At 35.5% G+C, this 20,288-nt stretch overlaps 2 protein-coding genes across 2 annotated transcripts; both read right to left on the bottom strand.

The window, feature by feature from the left end:
- Positions 1–7,851: 7,851 nt before the first annotated feature.
- LOC141826567 (7-dehydrocholesterol reductase-like) lies at positions 7,852–15,542 on the bottom strand. The gene is made up of 12 exons (XM_074713825.1): positions 15,380–15,542; positions 13,803–14,025; positions 12,660–12,715; positions 11,639–11,741; positions 11,486–11,551; positions 10,042–10,155; positions 9,190–9,316; positions 8,699–8,799; positions 8,435–8,560; positions 8,280–8,344; positions 8,031–8,112; positions 7,852–7,938 (listed from the first exon to the last, which is right to left on the bottom strand). The coding sequence occupies exons 1-12, from the start codon at positions 15,469–15,471 to the stop codon at positions 7,852–7,854; spliced, it is 1,242 nt and encodes a 413-aa protein (XP_074569926.1). The 5' UTR covers positions 15,472–15,542.
- A 2,655-nt stretch (positions 15,543–18,197) lies between these two features.
- Positions 18,198–19,524, bottom strand: LOC141826566 (WRKY transcription factor WRKY51-like). The gene is made up of 3 exons (XM_074713824.1): positions 18,831–19,524; positions 18,604–18,729; positions 18,198–18,517 (listed from the first exon to the last, which is right to left on the bottom strand). Exons 1-3 carry the CDS (start codon positions 19,487–19,489, stop codon positions 18,361–18,363), a joined length of 942 nt encoding a protein of 313 aa, XP_074569925.1. The 5' UTR covers positions 19,490–19,524; the 3' UTR covers positions 18,198–18,360.
- Positions 19,525–20,288: the final 764 nt, after the last annotated feature.

Here is a 20,288-nt window from a genome sequence, read left to right as displayed (position 1 = left end):
CTATTGGATAGGGAAATTTTTAAATTCAGAATGCCTTATGATAGAATTTTTTTTTATTAAAAAAAGGGCATCTATTTGATAATTTTTAGAAAGTATTGAATGATTAGTTAAATAGAGGAAGATATTATAGGAATGGGCAAAATGACTTGCGACTATATCAAACTCATCTTATTTTGGCGATTTTTCAAAAGCGTACCTGAAGTTTGTCAAATTTTCAAATGACGCACTCCATTTTTAAAATTCTTAAAGGACACGTCTATTTTTTATTGTACTCCTCTTATCAATAACTAATTTATTACTTTTTTTCAAAGCATCGAGCCATAATTCAATGAAAATTAATTTTATGATTCGGATACATATAAACATCTCTTCTTTTTTTTCTTTCTCATTTTATATGTCGAATTTTTTTTTTTACTTAAACTGAATCGATCAAGATAAAAAACTAAAAACTTAATTATATTATTAAAAATTTTCATATAAAAGATATTAATGATTCAAATTTATTATTTTAATTTAATCATTAAATTCAGAATAATTCATCAAATTTATTTATTTTTATTTTTTTAATTTAAGATTTTTAATTTAAAAAATTTAAAATTAATAAAAAATAAAAATATTTTTATTTTTTAATATCTAATTATAAAAGAATAAAAAAGTTAATAATAAATAAATAATAAAACAAAATTAACACCACTGAATCCTATATTATAGTGGATTTTTAAATCCAACCTACGTCCACATACTGCTATATTAATTTTTAAAAATCAACACCACATTAAATTTTTATTTATTCGATTTAATCGAATTAAGAGTTTAAAATCAAACTGAATTACTAAAAGTAATTGATTTTTTAAAAATATTTTATGTTTTAGTTATGATATAAGCAGTCTATAATTAGACTGTAATAAATTTTTTAAATTTGAATTTTTTTTAGAAAAATGGATTGTTGTGTATTTACCGGTTGTGTAGAACTTGAACACTGTGGATATTAACATAATATAATACAGTGGTACTCATTTCGAAAGAAGAATATCATAATGGTGATGATCTTCCAAAGAACAACACTATAATTAGTGTTGATCTTCCAAAATCAACACTAAAGAGTGTGAAAATTGACACAGTTATAATTTCATTTATGAGGCTCTGTATGAGACTTGCACATCGTATCTATCTTCTTCACGCTCAACTCTTTTATTACATATCAATTTTTAAAAGATTCATTCCAAGTGTTATGGGTTTCTGAAGTGCCCTGAAGTCTATATGTGCTTAGAGCTATCAGCTTGAAGTTACTAACATCAGTGATAAGAAAGTTTTTAAAGTTTCAAATTTTAAATCAATTGACACATATTCATAATTTATTGTAAGAATGTCAGCATCAATCATGGACACCATAAATCTTTCATTGCACCCAGGGGCGGAGCTACCGGGGGGGGGGGGCGCCTGGGGCGGTCGCCCCCCTGCCCTCCTGAATTTTTTTTATATAAAAAACATACCTGGAAGAGCTTGGTCGTCTGAAGGATTTTGGATACAAGCCATCCAAGGTGACTTACAATGCTTTGCTGCAAGTTCTTTTAAGTGCCGACCAACTAGGACCAGCTTTTTTGGTACATAAAGAGATGTCTGATGTGGGATTTGGTTTGAACAGGTTCACAATAGGCTGCTTTGCCCATTCTTTGTGCAAAGCAGGACGGTGGGTTGAAGCTGTTAATATTATCGAGAGAGAAGATTTTACTCTGGATATAGTGTTATGTACTCAAATGATTAGTGGATTGTTGGAAGCTTCTCTTTTTGAGGAAGCCATGTCTTTCCTTCATAGGATGAGGTCTAATTCATGTGTCCCTAATGTTGTGACATATAGGACATTGCTTTTAGGGTTTCTCAAGAAGAAGCAGGTCTTATCGAAGACAGGAAAATCAGAAAGTTATTCTCTTCTTGACAAATTGATTCGACTTATTTTGACTCTATCAGTTTCTACTGCAACATCAGAGCGTGCATTTTCTGCAATGAAAATTGTGAAGAATAGGTTGCGGAACAAAATGGAAGATGATTTCTTATCAAGTTCTTTGATAATGTATATTGAGAAGGATATTGCTCGCAGTTTTGATGTCAATTCTGTCATAGATGAATTTGAGTCTATGAAAAAGCGAAGAGCGCAACTTAGATTGCGTTGAATGTAACTTATTTCTTAGTTAATTCAAAATTTATTTTATTAGTGTGACAATGCGATGTTAAAAAATGGCCCCCCCTCGGCAAAAATCCTGGCTCCGCCCCTGAATGAGATGGAAGTGTGAGAGTGTGTAGAAGGTAGACATGTGAAAAATCCTAGTTTCGGAGTCCTATACGTGAAGTTATAGGTCATGCCAATTGGCATAAAGTCTAAAACTTTCTAAATTTTTTGAATAATATTGGAAATCCTTTATGATGATAATGGAGAGCACCCTTAGACTTTTGGCACTACAGAAACCTACAAAAGTTAAAATGAGTTTGATCAGAACTCTCTAGGTCTATAAATAATTTTTGATAGAAACCCTTCGATGGGCTTAGGGTATTTAGATTTCTAAAATTTTATAATGAGATGGAAGAGGTAAGTTTGTAGAAGGTATATATGGTATCCAAGCTTTGTCCTAATACAGACTGTGGAAACTAGCATAGACTGTGGTACTTATTTTTAAAGATACAGTGGTGTTAGTCTTCAAAAATCAACACCATAGTGTTCTTTCTAATCATATTTTAAATTATTTTGAATACTATTTGGAAGAGCCTTAATAATAGTAAAAGAGAGCTTATTTGGATTCAAGTTCACCTAATAAATCCACATGAGTTAGAATGGGTTTGATTTGAACTCTCTAGGTCTACCAATGGATTTTGACCAAAACCCATTAATGGATTTAGACAATGTGGATTTATGAAAAGTTGTCATGTAATGGAAAAGGGTAGTGTAGTGAAGTTATGTTTAATGTCCTATCTTGGTTCTGACACCCCTACGATAAGTTATGTATATGTATCAATTATTTTGAAATCTGAAACTTTAAAACCTTTTGATTACTGTTGTTATTGACTTTAAATTAATATCTTTGGGCACACACACATAGACTCCGAGGAACTTTAGAAAAATATAGTACTTGTAATGGATCTGATCGGGGCTCTCTAGGTCTACTAATGAGTTTTGATCAAAACTCTGATTGATGGACCTAGGGCAGGGCCGTCTCAAGGTTTTATGGGGCCATAGGCTAAAATTATTTTTAGACCTTTAATATAATTTTTAAATATAAAATTTTTCCTTGTCTTTTTTCATTCAGATTTGGGACCGACAACCAGGGGCGGCTCAAGCCTACAGGGGGTCCTAGGTAATTTTTTTTAAAATAATTGTTATTATTTAAAAAAAATTTCTCTCACCCTTTTTTATTCGGACTTGAGATCGACAATGGTGGGTTTAAATTTTTTTTAAAATAAATTAAAATATTAATTTTAAAAATAAATTTTTTATATAAAATTAAATTTTCTTGCTTTTTTAGAAGTAAAATTATTAATTAAATTTTCATATTCAAGTTTTAATAATAAATTTTTTTCAATTGATAACATTGCTAAATTATTTAATCTTTCTTGAGACATAGTTGAACATAAATAAGACTTTATTAATTTTAATTTTGAAAAATAAGCCCTCAAGACTTTCAACTTTCTAAAAACTTTTCACCTTGAAGAAACACATACATTAATCATTAATCAGATACATTAATTTTTACCCTAAAAAATTATTTAATATGCAGAAGAAAGATCAATTTATAATATTTTATTTACATATTCTATCAATATATATTTATTTCTTAATTCAATTCGTTCATGAACATGAAAATTATATTTTCATTCCATTTTTCAATCAGAATTATCTCGTCATTGATCAAATTAAATGAAGTAATTAGTCTGATTGTTGAATCATCAAAACATGCCAGCAATTTAATGATGAAATAAATCATAATAATAAAAGTCATTTTATAAAATAATAAAGATCATTTAATAAAAAAAATCATTGCTCACCGACAAAGGCGAGAAGGCTGAAGGGTTAGGGCGCGAAAGCGAAGGCGTAGGCCGTAGGCGCGAAGGCGAAGCGCGCGCAGGCCCGGCCGAAGGCGAAGGCGCACTGGCACAGGGTCGGGGCCGTCGGGCGAAGGGTGCACAGGGCCGGGCGAAGCTGCGAAGTCGCGAAGGCGCAGGGCCGGCCGGCGGGGCGAAAGGTGCGCAGGGCCAGGTGAAGGCAAAGGCGACGGCGCAGGGCCGGGCGAAGGGCTCGTAGGGCAGGGCTGGGCGAAGGCGCAGTCGCGCAGGCCACAGGGCGGGGTGAAGGCGAAGGCGAAGGCGAACGACGACTTGGAAATTTCGGTTCAAATCGGGGATTCATATTTCAGAGCGGAAGGAAGGTGAACGGTTTTTAGAATTTTTTGAGAATTTTAAAGGGTTTTTGGGACTCTAATCGATTAAACCAATTAATAAATTTATTTTAATAATTTTTATTTTTTAATATATATATTGATATATTGAAAGTTGGGCCCCAATTAAAAGGGGGCCCTAGGCATAGGCCTTAGTGGCCTATGCCTAGAGCCGGCCCTTACCTAGGGATTTTAGATTTCTAAAAATTTATCATGAAATGGAAGAGGGTAGTACAGTGAATGTATTTATGGTGTCCATGACTGATTCTGATATTCCTACGATAAGTTATAGGTAAAAAATAATAAAAAAGATAAAATTTCTTTTGAACCTCTGAAAAAGCTTTAAAAGATGTTTTTTAGGGGTCAAAATATAGCTTGTTTAATAAATTTAGATCTCTAAATGAAATTAAATTTGGTGCATAGAACATCCCATTCTGATATATTCTGAGTCAAAAGTTATGACCTCCTAAAGTAGGTATTTGACACACACAACTTATCGTATGGATGTCAGAACTAGGAATAAACATCATATATATCTCCTACACACTTCATATCTTCCATCTCATGGTAAAATTTTAAAAATCCAAATACCTTAGGTCCATCAATGAGTTTAAATCAAAATTCATTAATGGACTTAAAGAACTTTGATTAGATCTATTCCAACTTCTGTAAGTTTTTCAATGCCCAGACCCAAGGGTGCCCTCCGTTATCATCATAAAGGATTCCCTATTAGTGTTAGTCCTTAGAGTCAATTATGAGATGATTGACAAGAAAACTTTTGTATCATATTTCATTAATAAAAGGTAAAATTTATGGTTATTATATTTACTTCAGATCTGTACCAGATGAATAAGTATAATATAATATCCTAGGGTAGTAGATTCTAGTTTACAACATATCAATTGTTTGAATTAATAGTGAAAAGCTGTAGATATATATATATATATATATATATATATATATATATATATATATATATATATATATATATATATATATATATATATATATATATATATATATATATATATATATATATATATATATATATATATATATATATATATATATATATATATATATATATATATATATATATATATATATATATATATATATATATATATATATATATATATATATATATATATATATATATATATATATATATATATATATATATATATATATATATATATATATATATATATATATATATATATATATATATATATATATATATATATATATATATATATATATATATATATATATATATATATATATATATATATATATATATATATATATATATATATATATATATATATATATATATATATATATATATATATATATATATATATATATATATATATATATATATATATATATATATATATATATATATATATATATATATATATATATATATATATATATATATATATATATATATATATATATATATATATATATATATATATATATATATATATATATATATATATATATATATATATAGAACACTACTATTAACTATTCATAGTCAAGCTTTAATATACAAGAGCAATATTAATATGTTAAGACTAGCATGTAAGTCAACTGATAACTTAATATCACAAGTCATGGATATAAGATATCAAGTTGAAACATTAATATATATTAGAGAACATATACTGAATTGATCCTCCTGTGAGAATATTTCATGGATTGTTATATGAATGTCATAAATATTTTCATAGTGACTATTAGTATAAATAGTCCTTAAACCTGAAATTGCTATGGTTTCCTACATAAGGAGTTGTATAGTTCAGTATCGACAAATGCCACCTGTAATAAGAAGATAGATTATAAAGTCGATTACTGGGTATGCAATAAATATGCGAAGGGATGTGAGTGATGTATATGAGATCTATCCCTTTCATATGATAGAAGTGATATATGTGGGTCACTTGATTAAATATGACTACTAAAATGTATGACTATGCTAAAATAAGTCAATATGAGATATTGGGCTCATTTGGTTAAGTGAGTCTACTTGTAGGTCAAGAAATGCAAAGATTGATAAGGGGATGACACGGTCTATACCTCATAGATTAATCTAGATATCGAAGATAGAAGGACCAAGTTATACAAGATAATAGACACAGAAAGGTTAGGTCGGATCTCGATATTCTCATCACTTGAGTAACGATGATGCATTGCTAGATGTCACTCATTGCTTATGTGTAACGACCCGGCTCCTCGGCCCCTTGGGCGGCCCCTTGGCGGTCCCTTGGACGGCCCAACTGGCAACCCCTTATGTCGTCAACCGACGACCCTCGGCCGTGTCGTTACTCACTAGGATTTTTCCACCCCTGGCTAGTGGATTTTTGCCTTCCCCAGGATTCAAACTCTAGACCTCCAGGTTAAGTACTAGAGTTTATGAATCCTGGTAGCCAAGTGAGCGGCGCGCTCACTTGGCTACCAGGATTCATAAACTCTAGTACTTAACCTGGAGGTCTAGAGTTCGAATCCTGGGAAGGTAAAAATCCACTGGCCAGGGGTGGAAAGACCTAGTGAGAACGGCACGGCCGAGGGTCGTCGGTTGACGACATAAAGGGGTCGCCAGTTGGGCCGCTCAAGGGACCGCCAAGGGGCCGACCTCCCAAGGGGCCGAGGGGCCGGAGTTACAATAAAAAGGTGCCTTTTTATTGTACGGACCCTCACTTGGTTACCAGATTCAAGGAACTTTAGTACTTTAGCCTGCAGGTCTAGAGTTCGAATCCTAGGGAAGGCAAAAATCCACTGGCCAGGGGTGGAAAGACCTAGTGAGTAACGGCACGGTCGAGGGTCGTCAGTTGACGACATAAGGGGTCGCCAGTTGGGCCACCCAAGGGACCGCCAAGGGGCCGCCAGTCGGACCGCCCAAGGGGCCGAGGGGCCGGGTTGTTAGATCACGTATCTAAAATATTATTTTAGAAACATCGCCAACGTTATAAGAATATATTCGGTCACACATAAAGATCATGTTGATTTGGAGATGAGTTTATTTTAGTTTAACTAAAATATGATGGGCCCTAAGATTATAGGGTTAATTCTAATCCGAGTTAGATTCAAATGAATCCAACTATTGGATTATTGGATTGAGTCTAATCCGAATTAGACTCATTGGATTAGACTCAACCACTAAAGAGGATTAATGTTCATTAATAGAGATTAATGGAGTATTAATGAAAAGGAGAGTAAAAAGGTAAAAATCTTTTGTATTCATTAGATGATCTTTTGTATTCATTAGATGAGTTCAAAAGTCATTTTGATGCATTTTCGTGGATGATTATTTTCTAGTCTATAATTATTTAGTATGTCAATTTCATTAATTCATTCAGCGCATTTTTTAAGTCTTAAATGAAATATGAAAACAACATCATAGAGATTCTTAAGCTTACTTGGTTGAACATCGATCATCATCCCTTTTTGCTCGATCCAAGAGCAGAATGGTAAGAAATATCACATAGAAATAAGGTAGGAACTGCATTAGTAGAATCAAAAGTCAGATAAAAACATAAAATCCACAGGCAAAGAATGTTAATAGAAGATAGAATATATCCAACAAACACTTACATGGTTAAAAAGTGCTGGCACACTCCAAAAGAATGCAGCTAATATCTCAGGCACATAATGAAAGTGACGAGATACACCCCACCTACCCATTATCTCATAATTAATAATTTATTGGAAGTTTGATTTGTAACCAAATTTAGCTATCATAAGACAGAGTTTAAACATTTTTGTTACTAAAGGTGAAGTTATACAGAAAGTATAATTATAAATCATCTTATTTTGCAGGTTGTTTGTACAAGGAATACTGACCATCCAGAAGTCAGGAGAAGGCTAGTTTTCATCTCGCCTTTCTCAGTCTTATAGGAAGCTACTATCTGTTGGAATCAATACGTTCAAAGCTTTAAAAGAATATTACAAAATCAAACAAAAATTCATGTAAGAGAAGATGCTGCATAGCCTGAAACCTTTGATGGAGCTTTCCCCCAAATCAAACACTTCCCATTGGTTCTGCGGAACACTTGCCTTTGTCTATCACAGTCGTAATTAACATAGATGCAAAGAAGTCCAGATGCAAGTATAAGAAGTGCTAGCTGGAGAGATAATCAAAGATTAAGCTACCACAAAAGATGTTTCATAATTGCTGGCAAAAAAAAGTTATAGAAGAGGTATAAGATTATGCTTTATATTTAAGGTTGTCCACTCGTGAAATTTGAATATATAGAACATACTTGGGTACCAAGATGAACAGGATGATTAACAAGGTACATCCCTGGAGAAGTATAGATTGAGGGAACCCATACCAAGCATCCCCAACAGATGTAGAATCCAGCTGATAGAGAAGTGCAAGACAAAGTTAAACTTGCATGGGAAACTTAAAATGAATTATGTTTCAAACTTTTATAACGCAAAGATCTGTAAATATTAGATTGTAATGATTAGAGAACGTTGCTGATATTTAATTAGAAAAATGTTCTATTGAATGAGGTAATAAAAGTTAGTATTGAGCTGACAAACTTTATGTAGTATGTTTATTGGTCAATCATAGATTATGAATGAAAACTAAAAGATAGGTAATTATCCTGTTCCTAGTTCAGTTACAATGTGCAAAAGCACACAAATCAAACAAATATTTATAGAAATTAAAGAAACATAATGCACCAGTACCCAGCTTGATTATATAAACATAATGAATACAAATCAAACTTGATTATATACCAACCTCTATCGTGTGCAATATCCATAGTGCACCAGTACCCAGCTTCCCACCAGAAGAATTTAGTGATATAGACAAGCATCAACACAGTACTCACCAGCATGGAATCAGATACTCGCCCATTCATTTCATACTGCAAGTAAAAATTTATTTGAAAACAAATGACTAAATTCAACATGCCTACGAGAGAGAACTTGTTAAATGTTTCATTTGTATGTGCATTTATCCTTTTACTCTTGTCTTTGAACCATATATCAGTGAATTAACTAGAAAATTCTTCAAGGTTTTGCTTCAAATAATCTCTCAACTGTACAAGCTTCTGTTATTTTTGTCCTTCTCATGTTTCTGGCACTAATACCTACAAACATGTTCACCTTTTCCTTACTAGTCACTGAAGTTTTATGAAGCATGGTGGCATAGGGGGTGGGAGATTGCCTGACCAAAAAGACACCTTTGAACACTGAGTTAGGGAAGATTTGGATAACTGTCACTCTCTTGTAACCCACCAAAAATTCTTTTAACCTGTTGGCGTTGAAGCTGAACCATTGATGGAGCTAGGCTAAGACCAATTGACTTTCTAATCCTAAGTGACTAAGGCACTTATAGCAGTTCCAAAAACAAACTGTAGGGCAATATTTGAAGGATATGCAACTTAAACAAAGAGGAAAAATTAGAAATATTTCCCACAATCACCCAAGATTAAAAGCAGGGAGTCAGACATCGGTAAAGTCAGCATCTTCTTCCTTGAATTTAATTTCCTTATTATTGCTCTAGTTGTTGCTAGACATATTCATGCTTTCCTTATATCCTTACATATTTATCAAAAGCGTAAAGAACACATGTAGAGATAATAATAACCTGTTTGATGCAATATGTGACAGCAAGAACAGCCCAGGACATCATACCAAATCGGCAATTTGTAAAAACCTTGATATCAAAGTTCTTACCGATACGAGGATATAGTTCCATGCCCTGCACAAGGAGAAAAAAAAAATCCAGAAACTGTATAAGCTGCAACTTGCATTACATTGAAAGGAAAAAAAAAAAAAAACTGAAGAAAGTATTGCCAAGTAATCCATTGGCTCCATATAGTTGATATTAAAACATGAAATAGAACTTGCCAAAATAATGGCACAGCTAGAAACAAACTAGCAAAAAAAAAAAAAAAGAAGGTGTAAACCAAATGTTTGAGGAAAGAAATCAAACCAAAAAAATTGAAGAAATCAGTGGGCGGTGAGTGTTCAAGTATTACCAAAAATCAAGCTTTATTCATAAGACAGATGATTATTTTAACCCTGTCAAGATGCCCTACCACACTTAAGGTTTCTAGTGCCATGACCACATTTCAGTGAATGTACTTCTCCATGCAAGTGTTTAAATACTGCCAGAAAAGCAAGCTTTATTCATACAAAGGGATAGCCATTTTTACCCTGTCAAGATGCCCTATACCTAAGGTTTGTCTGAGTGAATGTTCTTCATGCAAAGAAAAAATTTAAAGAAACCAGTGGAAGAAAGTGTTTGAGTATCGCCAAAAATCAAGCTTTATACATAAAAAGAGATGACTATTTCAACCCTGTCAAGATGCCCTACTCCCAACACTTAACTTGGATGGAGCTTTAGAGATTGACAGGTTTTGGAATGCTAACACTAGCTTGAAAGCCCAAATAGATACCAGGCAGGAAAACTATTCCAGTGAGCCATTCTTGATTGACTTCTGATAGTGTAATTCGCTGGGTATTCTTTCTAATGAGAGTTAGAATGTGGTTAATAAAATAAGAGATGGCATACTCTAATTCTTTTTTCAAGAGTAAAAATCCTGTATGTACAATTATATAAGATTCCATCATCATAGTAAAGAAAATCCTATTATTGCAACAGAAATATAGATATGTATATGAATTATGGTGGGGTAGTGAGACCAAGGATTTTCATGATGGTAATATATGGCAATGGTTTAGATTTCCAAAATTTTTATTTCATATAATTTCACATAATCATAAGATACATCTGTATGCAACAGCATAAGATCTTTACTATCAAACAATGCTAGCACAAATTTAAGCAACAGCACATAACCTGCCATGATTAGAAAGCAATGATTAAAACATAAATCAACAAATTCATTGTAATATGTCCAATGCTTTTATGCAGAACATTTGTGAGAAGCACCCTCCCATATTCTGTAATATCTCAAATTACCAATCAGCTACATCTTGCTGATTATTTTATGTGCAATCAGTCAAGAACAAACAATGACACAACAACTCTGTAAATGACGCCTATAAGTGTTAAGAAAGCTTACCCAATAAAAATCAATTATAAAATTTCCTGATGAACCAGAATCAGAAGAAGATGGTGCCAAATGACCCTGTGGAGAACAAGAATCATCTGAAATTAGGAACCGAGAATAGTAACAACCATAGGTAAAGCTAGATTGAAATTGGCATAAGCTCACTTTCATATATAACAAAATGCAGAACACTAAGCTTCCCATAATAAGTGCTGAATAAATTTCTCCCAGGTGATCATACACAATTGCAGGGTTGAAGATTTCAAACCTTCAAAGACAAATCAAGGAACACTAATCATAGTTAGAAGTTAAATAATGTTAGAATAAAGAGAAATACAGGTGAATTTCTATATCAGATGACAAAGAAAAAGTGCATACTTGAAGAGGAAAACAAGAGATGCAACTAAACCAATCATCTACATTCCCAGTAGAACACACAAAATCCTACATATGCTCAACACTACCCAAAAGTTACCAAATTAAAGCATTTAATTACATACTAGAGGTACTGGGACATGTGACCACAATCATGTTTTAAAAATACATTTTCATGTTGCTAATTGCTAAAAATGCATGGTGTTTCACCATATCACATATGATGCATAAGCAACTCATCATCATCAAATCATATTTATCCCAACCATTTACAGTAAGCTACATGTTTCTTTCCCTCTTCCCCTTACACCTTCAACTCTAATTAATCCAAAAATTTGAGACAAACATGACCTGGTGTATGATGAAGGTATTAAGTGCATATGTACCTTGCTAACGATGTTTAGTATTTGACTACATGACCTCAAGCGACTGCATACACTTTGTAAGACCTTGATCATAACATAGTACATGTCATGTGCTATTAAACTCATTTGAAAAGGTGCCATACTTATAGCTGATCAAGTAATACTTCTGTGTGCGCAAGAGGTTGTTTCCGCAAATCGAATCCGTGACCACAAGATAACATGTTAGCAACTTTACCGTTGTGCTAAGATTCCCTTTCTTAACTTACAACAAAGAACAATAAAAGCAATATCCTTCTTAGCTTGCATTTTTACAAGACCAAAATTGAAAAATATAAATTTCCAGTTGAAGATAAAGAATTTAGAGAAAAAACGCAGTGATGCGAAGAAAATCAGATATTTAGTGAATCATACAGATCTAGCACTATAAATAATTTCAAAACACTCACCACCAAAGGCTGATGTAAGTTACTAATGTTACAGCATAAGCTAGTAGGCCATTTGCCTGCGATCAAAAGAAACAGAATAAATCATGTCAACAATGACCTCATATTGTCTAAACTGTATAGTCCCCTACCATTTGGGGAAAGAGAAGAAGAAATAGACCTGGGGATCTCTTATCTGCAACTGCAGAACATCCTTGTACTACATGATCCCTTTATTACAACGTTCTTAGGTTGAAATAAAAACTTCCTTATCCACTAACAAAATCATCCTGACACTGATATAGATGTAACTTCCACTTCACTAACTATTTATTTTTTAAGAATGCTTTTCACAAGTAGATAAGTCAACAAGAAAATAGAAACTAAAAAATTTATACAATAACATGGGATCTTGAATGACTAAGACAAAATAGTTTATGAGACTATACATTTCAGAACACGTAATAAACAACAAAAAATTCAAAGTCATGTATAATCTTCATCATTTCATCACCACCAAGTAGTCTAAGTCCTAACTATTTGACACCAAATTACATGAATCTTATTCCATCATTTGAATCTATGCAAGATTATATTATCAACAAAATTAATATCTCTTATATGACTTTTAATTGTGTCAATTAAAGTTCCCTTTGGACCATTAAACCATCATAACATATTTTCTCTCATTTTACAATCTACTAGAACTACACCTAGTTGTGCATGGATAGTAGACCATATATCCATCTTAGCATCTCATCTCTACTATATTAACTTTTTGAATATATTATTTTCTATGTATGTGGTAGACTAATGCATCACATATCTATATAAACGATACGTCTTACCATAATTTCAGAAAATTTTCTTTTCAGCCTTACATGTGCATGACAATCGCAAATGACTCCAAATAATTTTCAGTCTATAGAGTTCAGAATACCACACACAACAACACACATAATTGGAAACTCATATGTATAACTTCGCAGAAATATCATTGTTTTATATCAACAGTAATTGACCACAAACAGGGGCCTCCACTGAAAGTATCAGGAAGTATTTATAAGATCAAGCAGTGCTTTAATTTTATATATATTCTTTAAACAAAAGGGATGGGAACAGCAAGCGTGAGGTGTGATATGTTCCTTGAGGTTAATTAACACAAACCTTGTAGACAGGTATATTCCCAGTAGGAGATATAGGGCCTTCAACCCTCTTCCCAGGAAGTGCAAGCTGGAGTATGGCTTCAAAAGCACCAAAACAAGCAATTATTTTCCATGCAATGAGGGAAGGTGCAGGGAAGATATCCTTGAGGCCCTGCAATCCATTTTTCCTAACATATTCAAAGGTTTGCAGGTGTGATCCATCTGCATGAACCATTGAATACCATCTGCAACAAAGAACAATGGCATGAATTGAATGATTACTGCATCCAGAAAGTTATAAGATACTCAACTTATTATTAAGAGCCTAAGGATATTAATAAGAAGAGGACAACTGTACATGGAAAAAAGATAGACATCCACTAATGGAATAGATCAAAAAGTGATGTGATCATTTGAGTAACTTTGGCATTTGATTATAATGAATTTTATACAACTAAGAAACATTAAGAATGATCTAATTTCACATGAGTAAGATCTTCAGCTAACTACATTCTTGATTAACTAAGAAGCAAATAACAATAAAGATAAAGTTATATGCCCAAAGAATTGAAACATGAGCTTCATAACGAATTAAACCTCTTAGTTGTAAATAAACAAACTAATATTATAAGTATATGATTTGCTGCAAAAAATGCCTATTTAGACAGTTATAGTCTAAGGATTTGCAATCATCAATAATATGCCTCAAATTTATTCTGTAACTAAATAATAGGTCATCTGATTACTTAGGATGATTATCATACAACACTTGTTAGACAAAAGAAAATGAAAGAAACGAAGAAACTGTTATACTGTGTCATTTCAGCAAAGCCAAGTAAATCAACCAACAGCGATAGAGATTTCAAGTTGAGGCTGAGTGCATGTTCAATGGACATCCAAGGCAACTGAAAGGCACCACGAGAAATAATTTTACTCGTTCTACTAAATGAATAGACAACAAAGTAACGTACATACTATACAAACACGAAAAAGAAGAAACTCAAAATGTATTACTACAATCATAGTATTTAAAGAAAAAAAGAAAAAACAAGCCTGAATTGCAGCTTATTCCTTTCTCGAAATCCTGAAGTACAAGAATAGTAATGAGAAACATAATAATGAGAAACAATCCAAAAGAAAGAAGAAGAATGTACGTTTGGAAATTGGAACAATCCAAAAGAAAGAATAATAATGAGAAACATAATTCTCGCAGTATCAACCAGGATAGAGATTTTGATAATCGAACATCCGCAAGCTGCGTCAAGTTTATCACGAATAAGCAGGGAGGCGACATAGAAAACACACAAATACCGAAAACAGACACCGTATAATAAATCACGGTATCATTCCCCCCCCCCCCCCCCCCCCCCCCCCCCCCCCCCCCCCATAACCCATTGGTGTTCCCAAAACACAGAGAAAAGCAGGAATCAGCATAGGATAACACATAAAGTAGAACAAGCATGGATCCTGAATGTCAACCCACATGAATACTTTCCTCGAGATATCAAAAAGTAACCGAGCCAATGGAGCCATCATACATAAATAACCATTATCGCACGAATCTGAGAGAGAAACAGATCGAAAACTGAGAGATCTTACAGCAGGATGACGAAGGGAGGGCATAGCGCGAGGAGCGAGATCATGGAGGTGTAAGTGACAATAGGGGAGTGCGCCGTCTTCGATTCCCCCATCTTCGTCGTCCGCCTGACTACTGCTGGTGTGGATCGCTCGCTGTCACCGCGGAGATTTTTTATTTGGAAAGCGTCGCGAAGACGAGATTCATTTAAGACTCAGGTCTTTATAGGGAAATCGACTTGCCTTCCGATGATTCTCCTCTAACTTTTTGCTATTCACAAGAATACCACTACCGTCATATGCTTTATATGACACGAAAAACCGTTATAATGGAGTAGGCGACTGACTATGCGTTGCGTTACGGACAAAGCGTTTCTGTGCTACAAGTAAAACACGGAATTGGAAGCGCGCCGGAGAAGAGAACAATAACAGAAAGTAATTCGTACGGAACGGTCCAAGTTTGCTATGCGAAACCAGCCATTGGGCCGTAACGACTTCTATTGTGGGCCGCTCACGCGTGTCATGTGAGAACTAAATTAATAAACAAACAAAAATTAAGTATTATTATTATTATTATTATTCGTATGACTGTAAAATAATTTTTTCTCAAATCTTTCTACGACCAAAACCCTCCGGCAACTCGAACATTTAGAATTTTTTTTTTTGCCAAAATTTTTATTTAAAATGTTTTTGCTATGGCTTGGTGTTTTTAGTCAGGCACCTTAAATATTTTGTATAAATAAAAAGGCACTTTAAATTTAAACTCAAAATAAACTATTTTGATAATACATTGTGAATCAAATTTTGTGCATTCATCCCACTCCTAGATCTTAAAAAGTATTTGTTTTTATTCAAGATGAGTATATATAATATATTCCTAAATTATACCATTATTGATCAAAGATGAAATATTTATATTTTAATATTATTCATAATTATTAAAATATAATATTAATATTGTAATAATTATAATTTATAACTACTATAAATATTATTATTATGTTTCATACCTATAACAATATCAACATAAAAAGTCTCCGGGGCATAGTTGAGTTGGTTACGATGGAGTAGATTTGCAGAAGAGAGCAAGGATTCAAATCTCAACGAAGTCGAGCAATACCCTCCTTCGTCGTGACCAACTGTAATTTTTCGATTTACTTCCTCAATAATTAGAGCTGTCAAACGGGTCAACCCACGACGGGGCGGGCTAACCCATGGCGGGCCCATCATATGACGGGGCGGAGTGGGCTAACCCACCAATTTGGCGGGTTGGGAAATCTCCAATCCAACCCAACTCAAGGCGGGTCGTGGGTAGGCGGGTCAACCCGCGGGTTAGGCGGGTCGCGGGTTAGGCGGGTCAACCCGGGGCGGGGTGGGCTAACCCACCAATTTGAAGTATAATTTAAATTGATTAAGTTGAAAGTTTTAAGTTTGAATTATAATTTTTAAGCTTAAATTGTATTTTAAATAGATGAAACCCACTAATTCATTAAATTTTATACTTTAATTTTAAAATTTAAAATAAATAAATAAACTTTCTCAACCCGTGGGTCAACCCAAGCCCGCCGCGGGCCAACCCACGCGGGTCGCAGGCCTAGGCGGCCAATCCACCTCAACTCATCTTAAAATGAGTTGATAAAATTTCAACCCAATCCGCCTAAATTTCTTGACGGGGCGGGCCTAATCCAACTTGACAGCTATATCAATAATGATCGTGGAGCCCACCGTGTAGAACCATTAAAGTGACGGATTTCACCTTTATTATAGAAGAATATCAACATACAAATTTTTTTAAAATAAAAGATAAGATAGGATAAGATTTTGATGAAAAATAAAAAAGAATTTTTTTTTTACAATTCCAATAAAAAAGGCAGACTTTTGATTAAAAAAAATGATATGTTGCATGAAAAAGTCAATAAGAAACTAGCATGACACACTCAACTGTATGAATATGGGTGTCACTGTAGGGATGTGGGACCTACTATATGTAATGTGTCATGTTGATTTCATGTTGAACTTCTTCATGTTAGATTTTTTTCATGTTATATGTCATGCTCCTCTAAAAATAAATTTTATATTTTGGATATGTGAAAAAAAATGTGAATAATTGCTGGGTTTTTTTTTTTCATTTCCTCGTTCATCTTGATCGTTGTGCTAACCACCACCGACTCAAATTAAGTGGCGAATAAAGAAGTTGAGTAATGATCATCCTATAAATAAAACCCACCCAGTAAGGGAAGCTTTTAATATGCCTCGCGACGCATCCGCAAAAGTCAACAAATTTCATAGTGGATTGCAAATCAAGGTACAATCCACGCATTGGACGCCGATTGGTTTCGATAAAAGCAAGGGAATCTAATCTTTTTTAAAATATATAGATATATATATAGGAATCTAATCTTTTTTAATAAATATATATATATATATATATAAATTAATTCAAGCACTGAAAGGAAATCAAGAGATCCGATCAGACTATTTCATGGTCAATAAAAAAATTGTTTCAGGTGCCCACCTTCGACTGCGTTCAGTAAAGCGACCCTGTCAGTTCACCAGTCAACCAGACCGCGGGCCCCGCCTCTTTATCATCTTTTGACTTCTGTTCGCACATCATTTCATGCACGGCCCGCAGTTTACGGTGGCCTACTCCGGCTCGTACCCGCAAATGCTTCCGGTGGGACCCTGTCTTTCGAACACTATACTTCTTCAGGTACAGATGAAAAGGACGTATGAGTTAATTTGCGGATTTCAACGTACTATCCAATCCCACTCAATTACGTCCCCGGTACACGACGAAAGCTACCACTTCAGACGCACCGGGCGTCCCCACCCACTCAGTCAATAATTTTTAGGAATATTTTTTTTTAACCGGGAAAATATTTTACAGAAAGGAGCAAAACCTCTCCACGTCGACGGCAGAGGAGGATAACCCCAAAAAAAAAAAATTAAAGCCAAGCAAGCGAAAGGGGATCGAAGATGAGGCCGAGATCGGCGCTAGGATGGCGTCAGATTGCGGCGGCTCCGGCGATCGGGTTGCAGGTGGCCGGAGTGTGGCGGTGCTCTCCTTCGTAGGTGACGATAAGCATCGAGGGGTCATCCGGCGCACGCTCAACGTGCTTCCTCGCAGGGCAGCCGCGCAGGGTGCTGCACTTGTAGTAACCCCTGCGATTGGAAGAGAGCGTAAGATTGATCCGATGAGACCTGATCAGGATCGGACGGAGTGGAGTGGAGTGGAGAGAGACGGTTACCTGGGGTATGGGGATCCCTTGATGGGCTTCTGCCCGTACTTGCGCCACGAATACTCGTCGGCCGGGATGTCCGCCACCTTCGAACCAGTCGCTGGCACGCGGATCGTGCGTTTAACACGCAGTTTCCTGCTTGATCGAGGAGTTGTTAGAGGTCAATTGATGTGAATGATAGAATAAGGTTTCTGAGCTGCAATATGATTCGGGGCTTTGAAGATGGATCTGCTTACCGTCGTTTGGAGCAGTGGCAACGAGCGCCGGGAACAGCGTATTTCCCGGCGACGTGCTCTGATTGAATCTGGTCGTGCTCGTGGCACCTCCGCTTACTCGCGGATGAGAGAGGTGGCTTCCCAGTCGGTGAGGCAGCGGGAGGAGGGAGAGAGGAAGGCCCGAGCGTGCCGTTCGACACGCTGCCGTCGACCGTGACCGACGACACGAAAGACGACGTGGCGGACGACATCGGCGTCCCCATGCTAAAGCACTTCCTACCGGCGGCGGCAGCAGAGGCGACCGTCTTGGTGAAGTCGAACGTGAGTGACTGCGGAGGAGGCGGAAGCGAACGATCCGGAAGCTTGACGCGGAGCGGAATCGGAGCGAGAGTCACCGTCTTCGCAGCCGCGAGAAAAGATGGCTCCGGCGGAGGGGGCTGCGGCGGCGAGGTTGGGCCGCGGCGAAATCGAGCGTGTCCGGTGCGGTCGAGTATGGATATGACCTTCTTGAACTTGGAGACGGCGTGATCGGTGATCTCGCGGCAGTCGAGCGGTTGCTGCTGCTGCTGGAGCGAAAGCTTCCGGATCAGATGCTCCATGGAGCGGATGCCGGCGGCGGCTGCCTCCTGGATGTCGATCTGTTCGTCTATCTTGGTATAACTCATCAGGTCGACGGCCATGGAGCACCGGCCGATCGGATCTCTAGCAAACGAGCATCACAAGAAAAACGAAGAGAGTGACGGTGTGAGGAAGATGGAATGTTTTATAAAGACGACGACTAAGATTCGAGTCAATGGCAGCCTTTCATCCAACGGCTGATACCGCTCGCTTTCTCCTCGTGATGGCATCCAAATTGAGATTTTGCTTTTTTTCTTCTTTATCGCACAATGCAATCGCACACCCATTTCCTACCATCTCTTCTATTCGCTTTAGCGTTGTCTCTCCCACCATGCTATACCGGGGAGATAAATTCTGGTTGACATGTGAGGCTTTCGGTCCACAGAGTAGGCGGACAACAAGCAGGGTGGACTTCTTGTCCTTGGTGTTCAATTAAGAAAGAGAAAATAACAAAGAATATCTATAAAGAATTCACGTATTCTTTCCTTACCCAATTTCAACACCTTCAATATTGGGGTGGGATTGCACTTCTCCCTCTTTCGTGGGTATCTTCCAGGGTAACGTACGTTTTCTAGAGCAATAAAAGACAGCAGTAGCACTGCGCCATCTGTTTCTTTTTTTCTCTCTCTCTCTTTTTCTAATCAGATGTTTGGAAATGATCTCAGCCGTTCGATGCGGTTGGCTTTATTCAATGATTTAAAAGAAGTCCCTCCCTTGTAATTGTCTAAAATATTTAAGTTGATGCATCTTTTAAGATTTAAATAAGTTAATGAGAAAATAAAATACGGTGGTACGTACACTGAACTGAACTGTAGCATTGACCATAATTGAGTGCTGAGTTTGACGTTGGATAAATGAAAA

This window comes from Curcuma longa, chromosome 4 (genome assembly GCF_044706935.1).
Source record: "Curcuma longa cultivar G26 ecotype Majalengka, Jawa Barat chromosome 4, ITB_CL_G26_1.1, whole genome shotgun sequence".
Taxonomy (NCBI): domain Eukaryota; kingdom Viridiplantae; phylum Streptophyta; class Magnoliopsida; order Zingiberales; family Zingiberaceae; genus Curcuma; species Curcuma longa.
Note: the sequence above shows the minus strand (reverse complement) of the source record. Positions and strands in the feature narration are given on the sequence as shown.

Excerpts from the sequence above, each read along its gene's own strand:
- LOC141826567 (XM_074713825.1), bottom strand. The coding sequence starts at position 15,471 with ATGGGGGAATCGAAGACGGCGCACTCCCCTATTGTCACTTACACCTCC. Across the intron at positions 8,561-8,698 it reads CTGTTCATCTTGGTACCCAA|CTAGCACTTCTTATACTTGC; the intron begins GTATGTTCTATA and ends TTATCTCTCCAG. Across the intron at positions 8,345-8,434 it reads GGGGGAAAGCTCCATCAAAG|ATAGTAGCTTCCTATAAGAC; the intron begins GTTTCAGGCTAT and ends TGATTCCAACAG.
- LOC141826566 (XM_074713824.1), bottom strand. The coding sequence starts at position 19,489 with ATGGCCGTCGACCTGATGAGTTATACCAAGATAGACGAACAGATCGAC. Across the intron at positions 18,730-18,830 it reads TGCCACTGCTCCAAACGACG|GAAACTGCGTGTTAAACGCA; the intron begins GTAAGCAGATCC and ends TCGATCAAGCAG. Across the intron at positions 18,518-18,603 it reads AAGGGATCCCCATACCCCAG|GGGTTACTACAAGTGCAGCA; the intron begins GTAACCGTCTCT and ends TTCCAATCGCAG.